Here is a 22,339-nt window from a genome sequence, read left to right on the forward strand (position 1 = left end):
TGACCATCATACAAGACAAGGCCTTAGAGTGTTTTATACAAACAAATAAGCACATCCAACATGAAAAAGATTAAAAAACAGTTCCTACTCTGATAATATTCAAATACCTAAAACATACTATTCTACAGCAAAGATACTAACAACTGCCAATGACTCTTAGAAATTTAGAGGCCTTTCTCTACCAAGAAAACCTGATGATGCCAAAGAATCAGTTCAATGTTGCCAACCAGCATTGTATATGAAGAATAGAAACAATGCAAAATTCTTAGCATCATCTTCATGAAACCTACAATAGTGAGGATTAAGAGGTAATAAGAGAAGGGGTTTACACCCTGGATTTGTGGCTTCCAAGGTTATGGGACACAACTTACTGCTACCTTCTCAGACTTTACTTTTCTTCTCTTAGAATGAGGGAGTTGGACTAGATTAAAATCCCTTCCACCTCTAAATCATCTATGTATTAAAACAGTAACCTCTTCATATAATAAAATCTTCTCTGACCAGATCCGAACTGCCTGGTAATTTAATCAGGCAATAAGCTGGGACTACAAAGATAAAATGACAGTTCCTATTGTTCTATCAAGGAATTTTCTTACCCCAGAGCAAACTAAATAACAAAAATAAGCTAAGTTAAATACTAAGTAAGGACTGAGAAGGCCACAGAAGAGACCCAAACAAAATGCTCTAAGAATATTTGAAGAGGGAAAGAATATTCCTAATTGGGACAATTGGAAATCAGGTAAGGTTACTCTGTGAGGCATCAAACCCCAGCCTTAAAGAAAAACACCAATTATAAAAGAGATAAAAAGAGAACATGTTCCAGATCCCAGGCAGCCTGTATAAATTCAGAAGTAGAAAAATCACATGATACATGACATGAGGTTTGACAGTTAATCGACTCATTTGATTAAAATACAGAGAGAAAAAATGTGTGAAATAAAGCTAGAAAAGCAGCTTTGAGTCAGATTATGGAGGACTTTAAATGCAAGGTGAAGGTAGTTTTTATCTTAGCCACAAAAACCTATAAAGGTTTTGGAGCAAAAGAGTGTCTTGAACAGGCCTGGAAAGTTTATATTCACAGTAGTATGAAGAACTCATTGAAAAAAGGCATAGAAAGGTGTGAAAGGGACTAGAAGCAGGGAGATCATTTGGGAAACTTTTACAAGAGTCTAGAAATGAAGTGACAAGAACAGGCAGTGACCATGAGGGAAGAGAAGTGGAGAGTTGTGAGACATTTTGTGGAAGTAAAATTTGCAGAACCTGCCAACTGACTAGGTATGGAACATAAAGGAGAGGAGAATCAAAGATGACTCCAAAGTTCCAAACCAGAGTTATCAGGAACAACAAAAATGGAAGTTTAGAAATGTGTTAAGAAGGATAAGTTCAATTTGGGCCATGTTGAACTTGATGGCAGAGCTATCTAAGCAGGGACTGACTTGAAGATTTGGGGCTTATCTGTTAAAAAAATTATAGTTAACAGCTTGAGAATGTATATGGGTATACTAATCACTTATACAAAGAAAGGTAAGTAAAGAATGGCCCAAAACAGAGCTTAGGGGGAACTTGGGGAATGAGAAAAATGATAATAAACAGTAAGAGACTCAGAATGAACATTAAGACAGATAGGAAAAGAACCAGGTTAGGGCAGTATCATAGACACCCTGAAAAGGAGACTATCCAAAAAGAGATCAATAGTATTGAAAGCAATACAGATGTGAACATGAGGACTAAGAAAAAAACCCTAGATTTAAAAACTGAGTTCAATGGTGACCTTTGAGTAAGCAATTTCATTAGAGCTATAGGGTTAAAATTCTGCAGGAAGAGATTGAGGAATAATCATGGTCATGTCTATTTGAATTCATATTATTCAATGTTGTGATTATGTAAAATATGATTAGTTCCAGCCTAATGGAATATATAGTACAAATCTGAATAATGAAACCTCTTATTTGCACTCATTTAGAGTTATCTGTAGAGGTAGTAAATATATACTACTCTTTATAGGAATTTAGCAATAAAAAAGGATGATACAGTTAGAAAGGATGACAGAACCAAATGAAAATTATTTTTTTTTAATTTTCTTTTTATTTTTTTAAAACTCTTACCTTCCGTCTTGGAGTCAATACTGTATATTGGCTCCAAGGCAGAAGAATGGTAAGGGTAGGCAATGGGGGTCAAGTGACTTGCCCAGAGTCACACAGCTGGGAAGTGTCTGAGGCCAGATTTGAACCTAGGACCCCCCGTCTCTAGGTCTGGCTCTCAATCCACTGAGCTACCCAGCTGCCCCCCTGAAATTTATTTTTAAGGTTAAGAGAGACCTGAGTACATTTGTAGGCAATGGGAAAGAAGACACTAGACAGAGATAGGCTAAAGAAAAAGAATGATCAATGGAGCAAGCTCCTAAAGGTGACAGGAGAGTAAGAGATCAAGGATATGAGTAGAAGGGTTAAGACTTGACAAGAAAAGCCTCCTCATTCTCTGAGATTAGAGGGAAGCAAGAAAGAACAGGAAAAGATAGGTACAAAAGAAAGAAGACATAGGAATTTACAACTGTCTGTTGCTAAATTCTCCATAAAGTAGGAGTTAAGGTCATATGCTGATAAAGGATGGGGGTAGAGGCAAAGTTAGAAAGCTAGAGAATGAAGAGGAGAGAAAGACTAGCACTCACTTGGGGAAAGCATATACAACCATAGATAAATAAAAGGTCTGTCCTATATAGAGTTAGATAACATGAATTTATGGAATACTCTGTAAACATTTCATGACTTCACTCAACAGCATAAACAGCAGAAGAAAAAGGGCTCAACCCATAACTAGTTGCTCAATTTAAGACTATGAAACAAAGTAAAGCCTGAATAAGAAAGCTGGACTAAGAGAAAATCAAGGGCCTGTGATAATGAGATTAAATCTACTCTGCCCATCTTTAATCACCAAGGGTGAAAACATCTCCACTTTACTCACAAGTTGGGAGATCTGTAACCCATGTGTGCTAGAGTGAGTGACAAATCAGAATTTACTGACTGCCTCCTGGGCAGTCCAAAGAAAAGCGTCTTTTGTGATTGGACACGCAAACTAAGAGGAAGACACAGGAAGTGACACAAAAGAGGTCCCTTTAAAAAGAGAGTTCAGTGAGTTCAGGATCTCTTCTTGTTCATTGCTAGGACCTGGAGGAGCACTGGACCTGGGACCCCCGAGACCTTGGTGAGACTATTCTTATCTCTCTCTTAGAACTACACATGGTGAGTGAAGAAGGCTGACTCCTTTAACCTCCCAGGAGGTATTAGCCTCCGGGAAGGCTCCCTTGATTGGGAGAAGCCCTTGTGGCTAAAACCCTTGTTAATTGACTTTTAGGCTCTAGCTGGGCTTCTGGAGCCCTGCCAGAGTAAAGCCCAGACTTAAATACAAATCTCTAAATCTACTCTCTTCTCATCTCTCTACTTCCACTCTCTCCTATGTTTTGAATATAAACTTCCATAAAAGTCATTTTTACTTGAAGTTATTCTTAATTGGGAATCAATTCTTATTCAATTCCCTGGCAACCTAACCTTTTAATATTTACCCAATCAAACCCCTTTTCCCCCCTACAGGCCTAAGAGGTCTAAAGGCCATAAAGTCAAAGAGAAAATAAATAAAAAGTTTAAGAGGAGAGATACAATGGGGGAAGCAGAAAGACAGGAGTTTTGATCAAAGAAAATTTCAGAATTCTATCTTGGAGATGAAACAGTTTGGGGTTATGGTTTGGTCTAAGGTCAAGGTTTTAAAGAGCCATAAAATAAATAACAAAGTCACCACGGAGGTGAATGGAAGCTGAAGTAAAGAAGACTATGTGCCAAATGCTGATCTCATTAGTGAAGGAAGAAGAAGAAAAGAATGTGAAGAACAATAGATGACAACAAGAAGGATCTGGGCATTTAAACAAATGAAATTAAACCTGAAACGTAGTTGTGGGAGGCAGTAGTAGGATTCCATCAGCACCTACTCCTAGCCCAAAGTGTTAAGGGGCATGGCAAAAGAAGTAGCCAGCACAGATGAGGGTGCTAAGAGCTGAGTTGTCATCAAGGGAAAAATGACGCTAAATAACAGAATTATAAATCCTGAGTTATAAGAAGCTTTGGACCTTATTGGTCATCTAGTCACATGCCTGTTTCACATAGGGAAAAGTATAACACATTGTAGAAAGATTTTCATACCAATATATATTTTTTAAATTTTCATTATTTAAAAGGAAAACTCTGCCTATCTAATACTCCTTTCCTCCAAGTACCCTATAACTTAAGTTTTATTGCCTAAATTATCACTACATGCAGTGTCTAAAATGTACATAAGTTGCTGCATAAACAGGCTCAGTCAACAAACATTTCCCAAGAGATTCCAGTATGAAGCTCCATCTAGGCCAGGCATTGAGGGACAAAGTTTAGATTAAGAAGGTATCCTGCCCTAAATTCATTTAGAACCCATATAACTTGATCAATATGCATTTCTTTTACTTCCCAGAAACCTATCACTCAAACATTGAAACTCATGCTAAATTTGCTGGAAAATTTAAAGTTCTACAGTGAGCATCCTTTTTCATTCTTTTATCTTCTTAAACGTTAACTATATATATAAAATTTGTAAGGAAGCTTTTTCAAGGAATCAATGCCCTTTGAAAGTTGCATATATCTTGTGAAAAAATGAAAATTCAAATCCACAGTCCAATTCCACATTTACTAAACATCATTATATGCTGATATACATTGCATTAGGTCTGGGGATACAAAGATTTAAAAAAAGAAAGAAACATTTCCTGCATTCAAGGAACTAACATTCTATAGAGATAGTACATATACAACAAAGATAAGCAAAATCAAAAGAAAAAGAATAAATAAAAGTCACATTATTAATTAAGAAGACAGACTCAGGAAATGGAAGAATTTAAGAGGCTGAGCTTTAAAAATGTTATTGTCATAGGAGGATGCTAAGGAGGAGCATGTAAAAGAAGTACAGAGAAAAAGCCAAAAGCCAGAAACTGAGATTATATTTTAGATACGGAGGACAGCAACTACCTGAATTTTCACTAAAAATCTTTTTGACAAAAGCAAAGCAGCTGGCTAATTCATAATTTGCCTTAACAACTTCACAGTATCACAGATTTCAGTGGAATGAGATCCCAAAAGTCAAATGATCCAACCCATGTGTGGACTTCAAAAGAATCCTCTCCACAACATACTGAACAAGTAATCATCCAACCCCATGCAGCAAAGGAGAATCTACCACTTCCTAAGTCAGCTCCAAACATTTGGAAGTTCCTCCTTACATTAAACCCCAAATCTCCACTTCCTATAGCTTTTAATTCTCATAAATTTTATCTGTAAATAATTTCTTACAGTCCAAACTGCTACAAAAAAAGAGAGGGAGGGGCAACAAACAAGTATCAAAAAAGTAAATACTGAATTCAAACTTTAGGATTGCCCAAGGAAGAAAAAGCACCAATAATTTCAAATTAGCACAATCAAATAGTTAACTTCCGAATTTGCTGTTTTAAAAAAAACCACTGTCACAAGCAAAAATAAGAGCATAAATTTTTTCTTCAAGTTAGCTATACAAAGAAGCCTGATTTGTTTGCTTTAATTCCACTGCATACGTGGCAATTCAACATCCTTATTAGGTTGATAAACATTCAGACTATTTAATGTAATACTTCCTCCTAACCAAAGTATTTCTGTCTGAAAAAAAATGAAAAGGTTATTTAATTTCATCATGATGCAATGTGGATAAAATACATTAGTTTTCAGTCAGAAATAAAACAGCTGATTGAAGAGTTCTGCATAAAATCAGATAGCACACATGGCTGATTGCAAGTAATAAATATAGTAGCTCCCACATTCATCTCTCAATCTACTGAGGGAAGGACATGGAATGGGACAGGATGAAAAGAAGGTAAGCAGCATGTTCTGTACCACTGAAATCAGAATACAATCAATAATCAGCTTTTTTGGGGTAAATTCTGCACACCAAAAGCAGTTGAAAGTCCAAGAATTTATTCTGTAATAAATAAAAAAATTAGTGATCAAAAAAATATAAAACCTATTTAACTTTTAAAACATTTTGAACTGTTTATACTCATGTTACATGCAGTAGCTATTGTACTTTCTCCCTGCCCACAAGAACTTAAGGCATTTTAACAGCTTAATTCAATTAGTCTTAAAATAGCTGTTGCTGCAGCCAGGTGGTACAGTGGAAAAAGAACCAGGTCTGGAGTTGGGGAGATCTGAATTCAAATCTGACCCCCAGACACTTATGAGCTATGAGAAACTGGATAAGGCATTTAACTGTTTGCCTCAGTTTCCTCATCTATAAAATGAGTCGGAAAAGGAAATGGCCAACCCCTCTAGTATCTTTGCCAAGAAAACCTCAAATGAGATCAGGAAGAGTTGGACACAACTGAAAGGACTTAAGGACAACAACAATAACTTTTAACATTTAAATATAGATATTCAAAATTGTGATACTATATAGGCCCACTAAAATAAAATGAGTTTATTTAATAATACTATTTTTTGGTACCCTTTATCTTTTCCTTTTTCACTACTAGAATGACAACATTACCTTTCTGTTCATCATTTATATTTACAAGTTACTTACCAGGTGTTCAACACATCAATTTATATCTATTAAATGTTTTTCTTGCACATGGCATGTATCACTCCTTTCAGAGTTAGGCAGCATATCATGGTTTCAGCAATGAGAAGCAGCATTTAAGATTTTTTAAATTTTTATTTTTTAATTACCTTTACCTTCTGTCTTAAAATTGATACCAAGTATCTGTTTTAAGTCAGAAGAACAGTAAAGGCTAGGCAATTGGGGTTAAATGACTTGCCCAGGATCACACTTGTAGGAAGTTTCTGAGACCAGATCTGAACCCAGGATTTCCTATCTCGAGGCCTGATTTTCTAGCCATTCAGTGACCTAGCTGCCCCAAGCAGATGTATTTTTTTAAAAAAGGCAACCAATACCTTCAAATCCTTAAAATGAAGTATTTTAGCAGAAAAAGGAGAGGCTTACTCTAGATGTTTTTAGATTATTTCAGTAACTCTTAAAATCTCCGAATTGTGCAGATGATGGAGGGAAAAAACCTTTTTCTCACAGTATAAAATAATTCTCTTCATTTTTTAAATTAAAGGATTAAAGACCAAGTTTTCATGACAACATTGTGGCAAAATTTATCACAGGAGTGCTTTCTGCTAAACAGGTGCAAAAGATGGAAAAATGAAAGTTCAATATGCTATACCAGCAACATAAACTACAGTTCATAAAAACACACACCCAATCCAAAAGTCCTTTCTGAAAAGATAACTTGTATATTAATAAAATATATTAAACTCCCATCCTGACAGAATAGAACTTAACTTCTTAAGTATAAGGCTGCCATAGGATGATATTTCTTCTGGCAAATATCTCCTTTTTTAAATATTTAACACTCTCTTCCCCAAAAGAGGTCTTCTTAAATTCCTTGTACACGTTTAATAACTTAGATTTTAGAAATTCACACTTTAATAATAACCAACTATACTAAAGTTTAATGCTTTATACAACTGTACACAGTGTATTTTAACACTAATGATAAAATTTTTTAAATGAGTTTTAGTAGCCAAAAAGATAAATCATGTCTCATGGTTAATGGAATTAAAGTATAGGAAAAGAAATCAATAACCACTACAAAAAAAGATAGATTTTGTCAGTTTTGTCACCAAAGTCCCTATTTAAGTGAAGTATATCCTACCCTCCTTTCTTCTCCACCCCTTCCTCTTCCTCTTCAATCTTAGAAAAACAGAATAAATCAATGAAACAACCTAATGTAATCATTGCTTATTTAAATATTTCCAATAAAAATTTAAAATATTAAGGAAATTCTTTAAAATATACTATGACTCAATCTTAAAACTTACAGTGCGGGTTATTTAATGCCGTCATTGTTTTTAAAGAACAAAGATTATTACCATGAACAATTATTTATCTGTTTAACCAATTAATCATAGAAGTGATTACTCAGTTCAATCTTACTTGTCAAATAGCATTGTAATTACCACTATTTAAAAATTAATTAATAGCATTTATTTTATCCTAATTTACTGGGAAATATACCATCATTGTCAATATTTTTTTTTTGCTTATTAATGTAATATAAAAAAAGTCAGAAAACTCAATGGTTATTATTAAAGCAGGGGTTCTTAACCTGGAGTCCAGGAACACTTTAAATATTCTGATAAATGTATTACAATATCAGTGATTTCCCCTGTATTTAAATTTATGCATTTAAAAACACTATTCTGACTGGCAAAGACATCTATGACACCAAAAAAGGTAAAGTATCCCTCTAGCCTGGGTACTCTTAACAAAGCTCAGTGAAATATTACTTTGTTCTATAGGACAAATTGCTAATATATTCAACAGTGGTACTTAGACATATGTTCTAGGAAAGCCTTGGCCTAAGCAGCCATACAAAATTTGACAAAGTACTTCACATTTCACAGTATTCCTCAGTCTGGGAAAAAAAAATACAAGAAACAAAACCTCTCCCCTTAAAATCACTGTGGATTTGGCAGGGATAGGGAGGGGAAATGAATGACCATTCTAGCTTGTTTAAACTGTAATTAGGTGCTGAAATGTTCTTAAGTTATTTCATTTTGTTTGGTGAGATGTAACAACCTAAGTGAAAAAAAGTGCCTGAACTGCCTACGTAGAGTTGTGACAAAACTAGAACACCTAGAACAGTGTCTAAGAGAGTTAGAAGAGGCTTTAAATATTATCTAGTCCAATGCCCTCATTTTACAGATGAGGAAATTGAGGCTTAAAGAGGTCAATTTATCCAAGCTCAAACATGGAGTAAGCAACAATGACAGGCTTTGGATAAAAGCCCAATTTGAAATCTAGTGCTATGCTCTTGGCCAACCTAAATAATCAGCCACAGATTGCCTATAATAACTATAGGGGGAAATCAAAAATTGATGGGCTCAAGAAATTACTTTAAAGCTGTTCATTTTTAAAACATGCTTCTTCCTTGTCCCGCTAAATTAAATTGTTCATTATCACACAGCAAAAGATATTTACTGAGCATCAAATATGTTTCCTCAGAGTTTATGATCTGGAGAGAAAGGCAGGTGAAAAATACCAAAATACATGTAAATATATAGTCACAAAATCTATATACACAAGAACATTCAGACAAATACACAATCACATTTTAGGACCAAAAAAAATTAATCTTCAATTCAAAACAAACCTAAATCAATTCTCTGATGGGGCAGCATGGCATCATGCCAAATTCTTTTCCCAAAAACACACACACACACACACACACACACACACACACACAATTTTTAACTGTAAAAGCAAATTAAGTCCTTCACCATGCAAAGGATAACACCTACTAGAAGTATTCTCAAGGACAAATCTGGACAAGAGAGAACACCTCTCCCCAATTATATTAATATTGGCTTTGACTTTTTTCAATCTCAAGATTTTTGTAATAAGTTAATGTAAGTTGTTGCCACTGAAGAAGACTATCACCTTCAGTCATTAATAACAAAGCAAGCACATCTGTAAAGATAATAAAATGTTCTAGGCTCCACTAATGATAGTGATTTAGACAGAGGCTGAGCTAAAGTTTGACCAAATTAAGTTGGTTATCTATGGAGAAAGGCATGTATTATTAAGCACTCAGAAATGTAATTTAGACAAACTTCAATATTCAATTAGCTACAAATTATTCTTACCTTGTTAAAAAATCCCTAAACACTTCTAAGGAACACTTTGTTATTCTATCTTAAGTTACTCTGTCTACATGAAAATAATAAAATTTCATTTTTTAATGTTCTAAAATTTAGCTTTATCACTAACTTTTAAACAGCTTATATTTGCGAGATATACAAAAACAAGTATTTCACTTACCATATAATTACCATAAGCATGATCAAACATTTCCAGCACTTGATTCCTATTTAAAAAAGCACAAAATGGAGAGGAATGGTAAGTAACCAATTTAATATGCATTTTATATCTTTCAGAAAGTTACCAAAAATTATACTGTTACCCCATAAATAAACAAAACAGAAGTTTAATTTAGCTATAAGGAAATAAACAAACATAGACAAAAGACAGGCAGTATTTTGTTCCAATCAAATCACCAACAGTCCAGCAAAACCTTGATTGTTTCTGAGAATATATTTCATATTGCACAGAATTTTAACAAAGGAAATTAACAATTAACTTGCCTAGTTTTTTCCATAACAATTAACTAGCCTAGTTTTTTCCAAATGTATGTTTTGCTAAACTCTGGTGTTTCACATAATGTGGGTAGAGGATATAGAAGAAAATATTAATCCTGCTGACTTACAAAATTATATGCTTATGTATAAAATACATTCTCTTGGATTTCTGTTTTTCCCTGCCCTCCCATTTATCCAAGGGGTATTCTATTCTCCCAGATTGTCATTTATGGGTTCTGTCAAAATATTTAAAAAACCTAAATATCTTCTGTGGTTCAACTAGTTTGGGAAACTGAGATCCAGAGGGGTTAAACGGCTTATACAAGTCCTCACCCTTCCTGACCTCTCTGAAATATATGACATGTCAAATCACCTTCTCCTTCAAGATACTCTTCCAAGTTTTCACAAGATTGTTTTCTATTGGGTCTCTTTATAGCTGTCTAACTTCTTAGTTCCCTTTGAAGTTTCTTCAGCCGTATGCCAGTCACTAATCATGAATGTCCCACAAAACTAGGTCCTAACCCTTCTTTTTTTCCCTGTATACTATCTAGATTGATGATCTCATCAGCTGCTATGAGTTCAACTACCATCTTTATGCAAATGGTTCCCAGATCTTATCCAGCCCTAGTCTCTCTCCTGAGCTCCAGGCCCATATATCACCAACTGTCATTTGGGCATCTCAAAATGGATGTTCCATAGGAATCCCAAACTCAACATCCTCAAAACAAAACATGTTATCTTTCCCCCTAAATCCTTGCCTCTTCTCAACTTTCCTATTACTGTTGCACTAGTCTATCCTTCTACCCAGGCTTATAACATCAGTGTCATCCTCAACTCCTCATTCTCTCAACATATCCAATCTGTTGCTAAATCTTGTCACTTCTACCTTCTTTTCTAGGTGTTTCTTCTCCACTGGGACAATCACAACCCTAGTTCACACCCTCTCATGATTTCTTGCTTAGTATATTTCACTACCTTCTTACTAGTCTCCCTGCCCTGTCATTCTCACTCTAATCCATCCTCCACTTAAGTTGCCATGTTATTTTTTAAACCTAGATATGACCACATTAAACTTCCCTGTTTCCCTCAAGGAGTTCCAATGGTTCCCTATTATCCTCCAGGATCAAATATATATTCCTTTGACATTTAAAGTTCTTCATATCTTGATCCTTCACACTCATTCATAAACTCGACATTCCAGTGGCACTACCCTAATTGCAACACCTTAAATGAAATACTCTGCCTCCTAGTCTCTCTCCTGAGCCATTTCTCAAAAGCCTGGAATGGTCTACTCCTTCAGCTGAGTCTTTTATCTCTCCTAGCTTCAAGAATCAGCTCAAATGACACCTACTGCAGAAGACAAAACTCAGTCCCCTTAGATGTTAAGCACCTTCCCCTCTCAGAATGCCTTCTAGCTACTCTGTACAAACTTTGCCATCTATCTTAATAGTTTCTATGATATTCTCTTCCATTAGGATGTAAGTACGTTGAAGGCAAGTCCTTTTTTTTTTTTTTTTTGGCCTTTCTTTGTAACCCACTGCTCAGCACAGTAGCAGAACACTAATCACTTAATACTTATTGACTAGACACCCCTAGATAACATTTCTAGTTAAAATGACCAACATCAACAGTGTTCAGAATAGCTGATGGAGGGGGGGCAGCTGGGTAGCTCAGTGGATTGAGAGTCAGGCCTAGAGACAGGAGGTCCTAGGTTCAAATCTGGTCTCAGACACTTGACCCCCATTGCCTACCCTTACCACTCTTCTGCCTTGGAGCCAATACTCAGTATTGACTCCAAGATGAAAGGTAAGGGTTTAAAAAAAAAAAAAGAATTGCTGATGGAAAGGGCCAGATAGATTTTTTTTTCTTTATGTCGTACTGATATCAAATTATGTTCCCACTGCAGATGCTTAATTGTAATTATAAAATTGGCAGACAGATTAGGCTAAAATAACAAACATAATTATTTTTTATCTTCAAAGTTGAACTTAATCCTGATTTGACAAAAAGTTAAAGAAAAAAATGCAACATTTATCAAGTATTTCCTGATACCAGAAAAAAAATCTCACTGATACTTTGGGATCATTCATGAATTTTGTGTTTAGTTTGTTTACTAGAAAATGGAATACCCTTTAAAATTAAGTATTTCAGATATCCTCTTTTATAATCCCTTATTATTACTATTGACCTAGGATTACTTACTTACAAGAACCTTAAATACTATATTCCTTAGAATCACTGACACCAAGAAAGGAATATAGAAACTCCTTTTCTCAACACAATCAACAAGAAAAAACATTGCTAGGAATTTGTCAACAAATATAAATTCCAGTAACTGGAAATAGGGAGTATTTAATAACCTCAAACTTCTACCTGAAACAAAAGACTTATCTTTATAATAATATTATATCACATTCTCTAAAGAATTCAAGTTAAAGGTCACCCAAAAGGCAATAGAAAGATGGTGGCCATGAGTAAATTGCAAAATACCTCTAAGGAAGAAATATGCCAGAGGACCAACAATAAAGGATGTCAACAGAAAAATGAAGAAAAAGGTGGAACAATCACATAGTAAATGTGAGGTATATGAATGATACCTAATGGACAACTGCACAATATGGATAGTCCTAGATAAAGTCCCCATCCTCCCTGTGTGAAGGATTTGCAGCAAAATAAGGACAAAAGTCATAGTGGATGAGGAGAGGTTTGGTTGCTACCTTTTTTGGGGGGAGGATAGAAAAGGGGTGGAAGAAAGGAAAGACCACAAATCCACTGAAGTATCAAAATTCATAACATTCATAGAATTTTAGAGCTGGCAAAGACTTTTCTATTTTCAGAAACTCTCAGATCAGTGATTCAATATGATCATATGATCATAGATTTAGAGCTGAAAGGTGTCTTAAAGGTCATCTAGTCAAATTCCCTCATTTTACAAATAAGGAGAAGTGCCCAGAGGAGTTTAATGAATTACGAGGCCATGCAGGCAGGAGGTGACTGAGGTAGGATTTGATCCCAGGTCCTTTGACTCTCAAAACTGCTTTTTCCACAGCTGCCTCCCAAGGTCAGACAACTAACCATTAGTAATGCCAGGGCTAGACCCCAGGTGCCCTAACTTTTAAGCCAATACCTTTCCCATCATGCATGTAAATTTAAATTTTTTAAATAATTTTCATAAATGAATTTTCTCTGTAGGTACATCACTTGCCAAATTCACTATAGGAATTGGGCAGATTTACACTTCCATTAAAGGCAATGAAAAGTTGACATCTACACAGGTATGTTCCAAGAAGTCTATATATAAAAAAAAAAAGAATTTATTTAATACAGCAACTGTAGGAAGCATTGTTCAAGACGATTCATCTCTCTATCATCTGGATCTAAGATGAACATTTTTCTCTTGAAATACCATATTCGAGTACATGCAGAATTATTAGTATTTAAAGAAACAAAATAAAGTGAGCCTCAAGGATAGTTCGGTTTCCTGAAAATCCTCAAGGGAGCAGTTATGTAATCATATATTTGTATGCTACATAAGACAGGCAGTCTGAATTAACAGTACAACACTAAGCTGATATAACTTGGATTTCTTAAGTAATTACAAAACTTGGGGTGAAACAAGAAAAATGTTTAGTATAACACTGACAAGTCCAGGTCTGAACAATGATCAGACAAAAAAAAAGAAAAAGAAAAAAACATATCTAAATATTTCTGAACTGGAAGCCGTACTTGCACAAAGAATACAAAGTGACCCAATAAGACGTCTAGCTGGCCAACCTTTAACACGTACAGATCAAAGGTGGGAGACAAAGAATCTCTATCCATTACAAGCAGTGGGGTCGTCAGGCTTCCAAACTGCCCATCAACTACTGGATGTAGAGAAAACTGTATTTAGCGACTATGGCTAACAGGGGAATAATTTTGCAAAGCTTATGATTGGAGAAGAAGGGAGTAACTATCAAGTTGCTTGCGATGGGAAGGCTACTCCTGTCTGAGAGTTTATTCTAGATTTGGCATTTTCGCTGGTAACACAATAACTAATCGGATGGAAGACCCGGGAAGTGAGGAACGGTCTGCGGCACTCTTACTCTATAACAGGTGTGAACAGGATCTCTCTACCTGGGGATGGACAGCACTTCGCACCTCAAACATTTCTGCCCGGAAGGGCGCTCGCTCGGAAGCAAAAGACAGCTGGTCGCAGGTTCCAAGTGGGGACTCCGCTCCGCTCCTTGTCCCCAGGGAGCACCCCCACCCCGCTGCTCTCCAGAAGTCCCCACGGTCGCCCAGCCCTTTGCCGTTTCCCCCATACCTCCACCAGCCAGCTGGCACAAACGACGCCCCCGGGCCGGCCACGACCCCTACGGGGACCCAGCGGCTCCCATGGACAGCGTTCACGGACCCCAGGGCGGAGCCTTACCCGAGCCTCTGCTTCTCTTCCTTACTCATGGGCGCGGCCCCGGTCGCCAGCACGGAGGCAGAGGAGACCAGGCATAGAGCCGCCGTGGCCACCAGGCTCCATCCCGCCCGCCAAGAGGCAGGGGACCCGCAGCCCGCACCGCCGCCTTCGCCACCGCCGCCGGCTCCGCTCATGGCCCGGCCGGCCGGTCCCGCGCACGCGCAGCAGCTACACCCGGCCGGAGGGACACATCGCCAGGCAGGGGGTGGGGGAAGACCTGGGGGAGCCGGGCCTTGAAGTAGCCGGGAAGGGCGGATGCAGAGAAAACCGGGCGTGCGCCGGACACCAAACTGTTTCCCAAAGCCAGCGGAGCCGGTCGCCCAGCGCCAGCGCCGCCGCCCTCCACTCTCAACAGCCCCAGGAACCCCTCCCCCAGCTTTCCGGTGGCGTAGTCTAGGAAACCGCCTTCCCCAACGCTACTTCCGGGTGGGGCCCAATGACGCTAAGCGTAGGGGCCAATGGGAACACGGCACGAAGGGGGGCTGGAGGAGAGCCGGCTTCTGCAGGCGCTAGTGAAACGTGGACAAAAGGCGGGTTCGGGGAGGGGCTTCCCCCTTCCAGCCAGACTAAATCCGCAAACTAGGGGCTGATGTCGCAAAAATATATGCGTGAGAACCACAAGTCCCAGTATGCATTTCTTCCTTCTCCCCGCCCTCCCCCACTTTGCTCCTGTTGGGGGAACAGCCTGGCAGTATCTCTAGCAGCGGTGGTGCGCGTTGCACTCTGGGTTATGTAGTCTGGTCGTGGGGGCACTGTCAAGTCGGCCAACATCGGTTGTGTCAGCCTTCTCCGCTGTCACCTACAGAGCCGCGGGGAGCGCTGGAGTTCTGGGCGTCATTTGTTTTTTCTTTACCCCGTGACTCTAACGAGTCCCTAATTCACTCAACAAATATTTGAGTATCTCTGAGTCCAAAAGGTGTTACAATAAAGTGAAAAACATGTCCTTTGCCCTGAAGGTGCTTACAATCTAGTAGAGCAAGCAAGAAATAATAAGCACAAGAAAAGTTTAGCAGTAGCTAAGGAATTAAATAATAAGTAGGTCAGTGCCCCAAGTGCGGGTTCCAATCTCCTCTCTGCAGTTTACTAGCTGTGTGACTTTGGGTTGGTTAATTTCTCACTCTGGGCCTCCGTTTCTTTCACTAGTCAAATGAGAGGTTTGAAGTAAATTACCTCTACAATCCCTAGAATTGCTAAATTTTTCATTCTAATGGTACACAATTAAATAGATGATAACTAAGATCCACTCAATTGTAAAATGATAGAACTTTAGACTTGTATTTTTATGATTTCACATATACAATATGTAATATATAAATATGTAATTGTATATTGATATTAAAGGATAAATTTATATTTATAATTTTATTTTTACATGTTATATATAATGTTATATAATGCATGTGTTTTATGTATATTTGTGTATTTCTTTGGCAGAGTGTACTGTAGGTATAAGGGGGAAAGGTTTTATATCTATTTTTCTTACTATGCTTTTTTATTAAATGACTTTGGTTTGCATTGAATTCTATGGCTAATGAAAGTAAATATCAGTGGGTACTCCAAAGCTATGATTTAGAATGGATTGGAAACCCATAGGAAAACCTTCAAACTAGGGCTACATTTTCTAAAGGACCTAGGAATGATGAACAGAATGATTTCAGAAAGGTCTGGAAAAACCTATGTGAACTGATACAAAGTGAAATAAGCAGAACCAGGAGAACATTATACACAGTAACTGCAATAATGTGGAATGATCAAATGCGACAGAATTAGCTACTCTAAGCAATGCAATCATCCAGGACAATTTTGGGAGACTTATGACAAAGTATGCTACTCACTTCCAGAAAAAGAAGCATTAGAGTAGGAATGCAGATGAAAACATACAATTTTTCACTTTTTTATTTGGGTATATGTTTTGGCATTTTGGTTTTATAAAATTATTCACTAAAATAAAGAATAATATGGAAATATGTTTTGCATGATAATACATATATAACCCAGAAAAAAATTAAAACTTAAAAGTAAATAAAAATAAAGGAACTAGGGAGTGAATTGGGGAATACTCCCTTATCTTTGTATACATAAGGTGTGCACCCAAATCCTTAGGGGCTGAGAATTTTTTTGGTTTAGTTGGTTGGGTGGGTTTTTTTGCATTTGTGTATATATCCTTAAAGAAAGCAAATTGAATTACACTGAATAACAATATCTTTCTCCAATTCAGATGTGACTAGAATAACAGATAGCATTCCTATTCAGTGTTTAGAGACCTGGAAACCCTAGATTCTCTTTAGTAAAGTTAAAGACTGAGGTGACCAAATAAGCACTTAAGAGTGGGGGTTGGCTGGGGATATAAGTTTTCTAGTGAAGAAGGTAAAATCAGATCCAGCCTTCCAGTATTTTAAAAATAGAGAAGTGGAAAACTAACTAGTGACTTTCAACTTTACTGAAATACAATCAGCTCAATTATTTGTGGCTAGATAATCCAGTTAGTGAATTAACTGTCTCCAATAGTGAAGATTCTCTACCTCCTTCCTGTTCCATGCCACTAAATAATGATCCAAGCTAGCAGAACCAACCATTTTTTAAATTTCCTCTTTTTTTGGGGGGGGGAGGGTGTGAGGGGAGAACATGGTACAATAAAGAAGATAAAAAGCCAAAATTTTAAGTTGTGAGAAATATTGTTTCATTTGGTTTCATGATTCAGTATCTTTTTAGAAATTACAAGAGCAATATGGAACCATATTGCTATAAAATTATACATACCCTTTGACCAGCAATACCTCTACTGAATTTATATCCCAAAGAGATCAGAGATAAGGGAGAAAGACCTACCTATACAAAAATATTTTTGTCAGCTCTTTTTGTAGTAGCAAAGAATTGGAAACTGAAGGGGGATGTCCATCAATTGAGGAATAGCTGAAGAAGTGGTATATGATTGTAATGGAATACTTTTGTGCTATAAGAAATGACAAACAAGATAATTACAGAAAAACTGGTGAGGCTTATGTAAAGTAATGCAAAGTAAAGTGAACAGAACAGTACACTGTATACAGTAACAGAAATACTGTACGATGATCAATCGTGTAGAACTAAACTGTTATCAGCAAAGCAAATTTCCAAGAGATCCATAAGGGATTCGTGATGAAAAATGCTACCCACAGCCAAAGAAGGAACTGTTGGAGTCTTATTGCAGATCAAAGCATGCTATCTTCTACTTTATTTCCTTCATGAGTTTTTTTTATTGAATGTGTGATATGTGTCTTCTGTCATAACATGTGGAATATGGAAATATGTATTGCATGAAAGCATTGGTAGACTATCACATAAAGGTAGCACAAATCATTCAGTTCAGTGAATAAGGTTATGACACTAAGGTCAGGATTAAAGGATGAAGCCCTTCAAAGCCTAGGGGAAGAGGAAGGAAACAAATATTTATTAAAGTTTACTTTGTGCCAGGAATGGTGCTAAGCGCTTTACAAAAATCCCATTTGGTCCTCACAAAAATCTGGAAGGTGGGTGGTATTATATTAGTAGCTTCATTTTACAGAAGATGATACTGAGTCATACAGTGATTTGCCCAAGGTCATAGAGCCAATAAGTGTCTGAGATTGTATTTGAACTTAGGTCTTTCTGATTCCACTCTATCCACTACATCACTTAGCACCTAGCTGCCTTAGAAGTCAGATTGCAGATTCAGAGAATACTGAGAGGGAAGTGAAAGCAGATAGTGTAGATGACTTTTGTTATGATCACACAACACTTTCTAAAGGAATTTAAATGCATGGGGTGTTTAGGGAGGACTAGCTCCTCGGATATAGAGGCTGCTGAGCCCTTTTCAGAGATGCTTATCCACCTTTGGTGTCCACCTAGCACTCAACTCTCACCTGTGACTCCAAGAAGCTATAGTATGCTCAGTGGCCTCATCTTGGCAAAACCATCTCAGCAGATGGACTAAACTAAATTGAGGATAATTGACAGGTCTCAAAACTGTCAGTGAGTTGGAGGGATGTCTATCCCAAGCATCTGAAGACTTCTCCTGGTCCAGGAATGGTTAGATGAGAACAATTTGTTCCAACAGCTATGAAGACAGCTGAAGCAGGCACTGTGGATCCCTTGGAGCTTAGTCAGGCATCAGAAATACCAAGGTCATCCATTGTAACCCAAGCAATTGCCAGTCATCTTGACTTTTGTCTTTTCACTGGACATGGTTGAGTCTCGAAGAGAGAGTAAGGCTGATGACTTGTACCCACTGAAGTTCAATTCATGCATAAACTAAGACATCACCTCATGATGTCATTAGTCCTCTTCTAAAAGAAGGATGAACAAAGAAGTTTCAAAAAAAGATTACATAGTTTGAGAGTAAGCAGGGATGATAGAATTGAGTGAGGGACTTTTTTTTTAATATTTGGAGAGACATTTGAGATTGTAGGGAATATAGAAAGGGTCATTACATAGGGAGAGATAAGAGAGAGAATGGGGATAGTAATAGTGTTAATCTCATGGAGAGGTTGGAAAGGGACAGTTTTGGCTTTGGCTTGGGAAAGAGGGCCTCTTATAAGAAAAGAGTACAGAAGGAGAAAATGGGAGAAGATGTTGAACCAGATGAGATGAAGAGGAGCTGTTTGTAAATTGGCTTAATTATTTGAGGCAAGGTCCTTGACTAGGGTGAGGTGAAAGAAGGAGGGAAAATTTAAAAAGGGATAAGATTTGGAAGGAATCTTCACTGTATGGAGTGGGAGAGTAACTTGATTACGGAGGAATAGAATATTTGCTTTCCTGCAGCAAAGGACTAGTTGAAATAATATCATCTAGGTGTTGAAGTAGAAAGAGTGCTAAGCTTGGAGTCAGGAAAACTCATCTTCCTGAGTTCAAATTTGGCCTCAGATTTATTAGCTAACCTAAACCTAAATCTGCTTTATCACTTAACCCTATTTGCCTCTGTTTTCTTATTTGTAAAATGAGCTGGGAAAGGAAATGGCAAACCACTCCAGTATCTCTACCAAGAAAACCCCAAAGTGGGCATGAAGAATCAGAAATTACCAAAAAACTACTGAACAACAACAAAATTTGAAGCAGATCCAATAAACATCTATGGTTGGCAGTACATAAATAGTAACAAAGGAGGTAGATAGCCAAAGTAATCAGGACAATAGACCAAGGAGGCAAGTGATTTGAAAGTAGAGGTTAGTATAGAATTCAATTTATTCTTCAAGGGGTCAAGATAGGGAAGGGAAGAGAACCTGAGTTGATGGCCTGTAGAAGAACTGAGGGCTGTTGGGAAAAGAGATAATGGTGAGGACTGAGAATAAGGTTAGGGAGTCACAAGACACAAGGAAAGATGGACTGATAAAAGATTATGATTACAATAAAGGAGGACTTTCAAAGTTGTTTCTTATCACATTATAATTGTGGTCACAACAAAAATTGTTCATGGTGTAGATAGCCAGTGTCTTCCAACTTTATTGTCTTCTTTTTTTCATTGTTCCCTGTGTTTTTGTGATATTATCAATTTGGCTTATCTGTTTGTATGCTCAGACTTTTATCTAGGTTTTCTCTCTTGAACCTTTGGTCTTTTAGCGTCTCTTCTATATTCCCTATCACTGGCATCTAGGTTCTCCCTTCTCTCTTTGGCTTCTCCTTCTTTCACTGTTATATAGACCTCCAAGTCTAGAGCAATGGGAAGATACTACTCTCAGTCTTCTAAAATTTATGGGTTATGGGACATAGCCAGCCTAGCCCAATTGCTGCCTGTAGAGTCAAATCTACCAGGAAAAGGATTCATTCTAACTGGATTCCCCAGGCTCTTTCCCCTTTAATCTGTGCCACGGAGTGCAGCCTGTATCTTCAACCAGTATCTCCCCTTCCTACATCATCCACTTAGTCATTATCTCTTTCCTAATGATGGAAGGATAGATTAAATGTCTACCATCTTTCTATAGAATTACAAGCATTTTAAACTGAATCACTGCCATGGGATGAACAAGCAGGGATCTCACATCTGGACTCTGAATCACAAAGTTGTCTTTGCTTGTCCTCAGTGTATGAACTGGAGGTGCCAAACAAGAGGACTAAGTGTTTAAGTTCGCTGATGTTATAGCATAAGATTTTTGCCATATTAATGAGTTCTATCTTCTTATGTTGTGGATTCAGCTGTAATTACTTTATAATTGAGATACAGTTTCTTTTCTGAAGTTTCCAGACTCTTGTAGGTTGGGGGAAAAAATAACTCTTATCATCTTGCTTGTCATGCCTTTAAAAAGCCCATCTTTTAAAAGATATTTTATTAAGTTTAATTAATTAATTAATTAAGAATATTTTTCCATGATTACATGATTCATGTTCTTTCCCTCCCTTCCCCCCACCTCCCTCCCATAGCCACTGAGCAATTCCACTGGGTTTTACATGTGTCATTGATCAAGACCTATATCCATATTATTAATATTTACACTAGGGTGATCATTTATAGAGTCTATATCCCCATCAAACCATGTGATCAAGTGGTTGTTTTTCTTCTGTGTTTCTACTCCCACAATTCTTTCTCTAGATGTGGATAGCTTTCTTTCTCAAAAGTCCCTCTAGATTGTCCTGGATCATTGCTTTGCTGCTAGGAAAGTCCATTACATTTGATTGTGCCACAGTGTATCTGTTTCTATGTATAAGGTTCCCCTGGTTCTGCTCCTTTTGTTCTGTATCAATTCCTAGAAGTCATTCCAGTTCACATGGAATTCCTCCAGTTCATTATACCTTTGAGCACAGTAGTATTCCATCACCAGTAGATACCACAATTTGTTCAGCCATTCCCCAATCGAAGGGCATCACCTCGTTTTCCTATTTTTTGCTACCACAAAGAGCGCAGTTATAAATACTTTTGTACAAGTCCTTTTCCTTATTATCTCTTTGGGGTATAAACCCAGCAGTGGTATGGCTGGATCAAAGGGCAGGCAGTCTTTAAAAGCCCATCATTTATATCACTATTCTTCTAATACTTTTGTATGCCTGAAGGGCGTGAAATAACATAGTCCCATAAAACTGAGGTTGAAGATAACCTACAGGAAAATGAGGAGGTACATACTATAAAAGATGGGGCACCAGGGATGTTAAAATATAACCTAAATGGTTGTGGGTACACACACTGGGTTGAAGGAGAGACAGGACCAACCAGGATGGGGAGACCAGAGTTCACTGCTAAGCTGGTATTAACTGTTAACTGTCAGAATGGCAGTTGGCCCAGCTCACCCTAGGCCAGAGTCTATGGAACCAGCAGGCAAGGTAAAGGGTTTTAACAGTTTTCATTATGATTAACTAAATAAAGGTGGGATAGGGAATTCCGCACTTAAAAACCTAAAGGGCAAATCACAGGGGCAAGGGGAGGACTGGTCTAATTCTATTTGACCTAGGCCAGGCAGGGCTCAAAGGAGCAGTTCTGGAGTCACAGAGAAGGCTGCTTCAAACCTGGTTCCAGCCAGGTTTGACCAGCACAGCTAAATGGCCTGAGGGTGGCTTTGAGGGTTCTCACGGTAATCCACAGATGATCACAGGATGCCAACAGCCAAGGTGGTCCAAGGTACCCAGGTAGAGAGAGTCCATATAAACTATATGCAACTAATACTGCATAATCTTCCTCACAACAATACATCATGGG

General features: G+C 37.5%; 1 protein-coding gene across 1 annotated transcript in view; it reads right to left on the minus strand.

Moving 5' to 3' along the window:
- Window positions 1–14,834, minus strand: part of EDEM3 (ER degradation enhancing alpha-mannosidase like protein 3) — a 63,155-nt gene extending 48,321 nt beyond the window's left edge. The window contains exons 1-2 of the mRNA XM_044676899.1: window positions 14,662–14,834; window positions 9,931–9,976 (exon numbers count right to left, since the gene is read on the minus strand). Coding sequence (XP_044532834.1) covers window positions 9,931–9,976; window positions 14,662–14,834 — 219 coding nt within the window. The remainder of the gene's footprint in view (window positions 1–9,930; window positions 9,977–14,661) is intronic.
- Window positions 14,835–22,339: the final 7,505 nt, after the last annotated feature.

Source organism: Gracilinanus agilis, chromosome 4 (assembly GCF_016433145.1).
Source record: "Gracilinanus agilis isolate LMUSP501 chromosome 4, AgileGrace, whole genome shotgun sequence".
NCBI classification, from domain to species: domain Eukaryota; kingdom Metazoa; phylum Chordata; class Mammalia; order Didelphimorphia; family Didelphidae; genus Gracilinanus; species Gracilinanus agilis.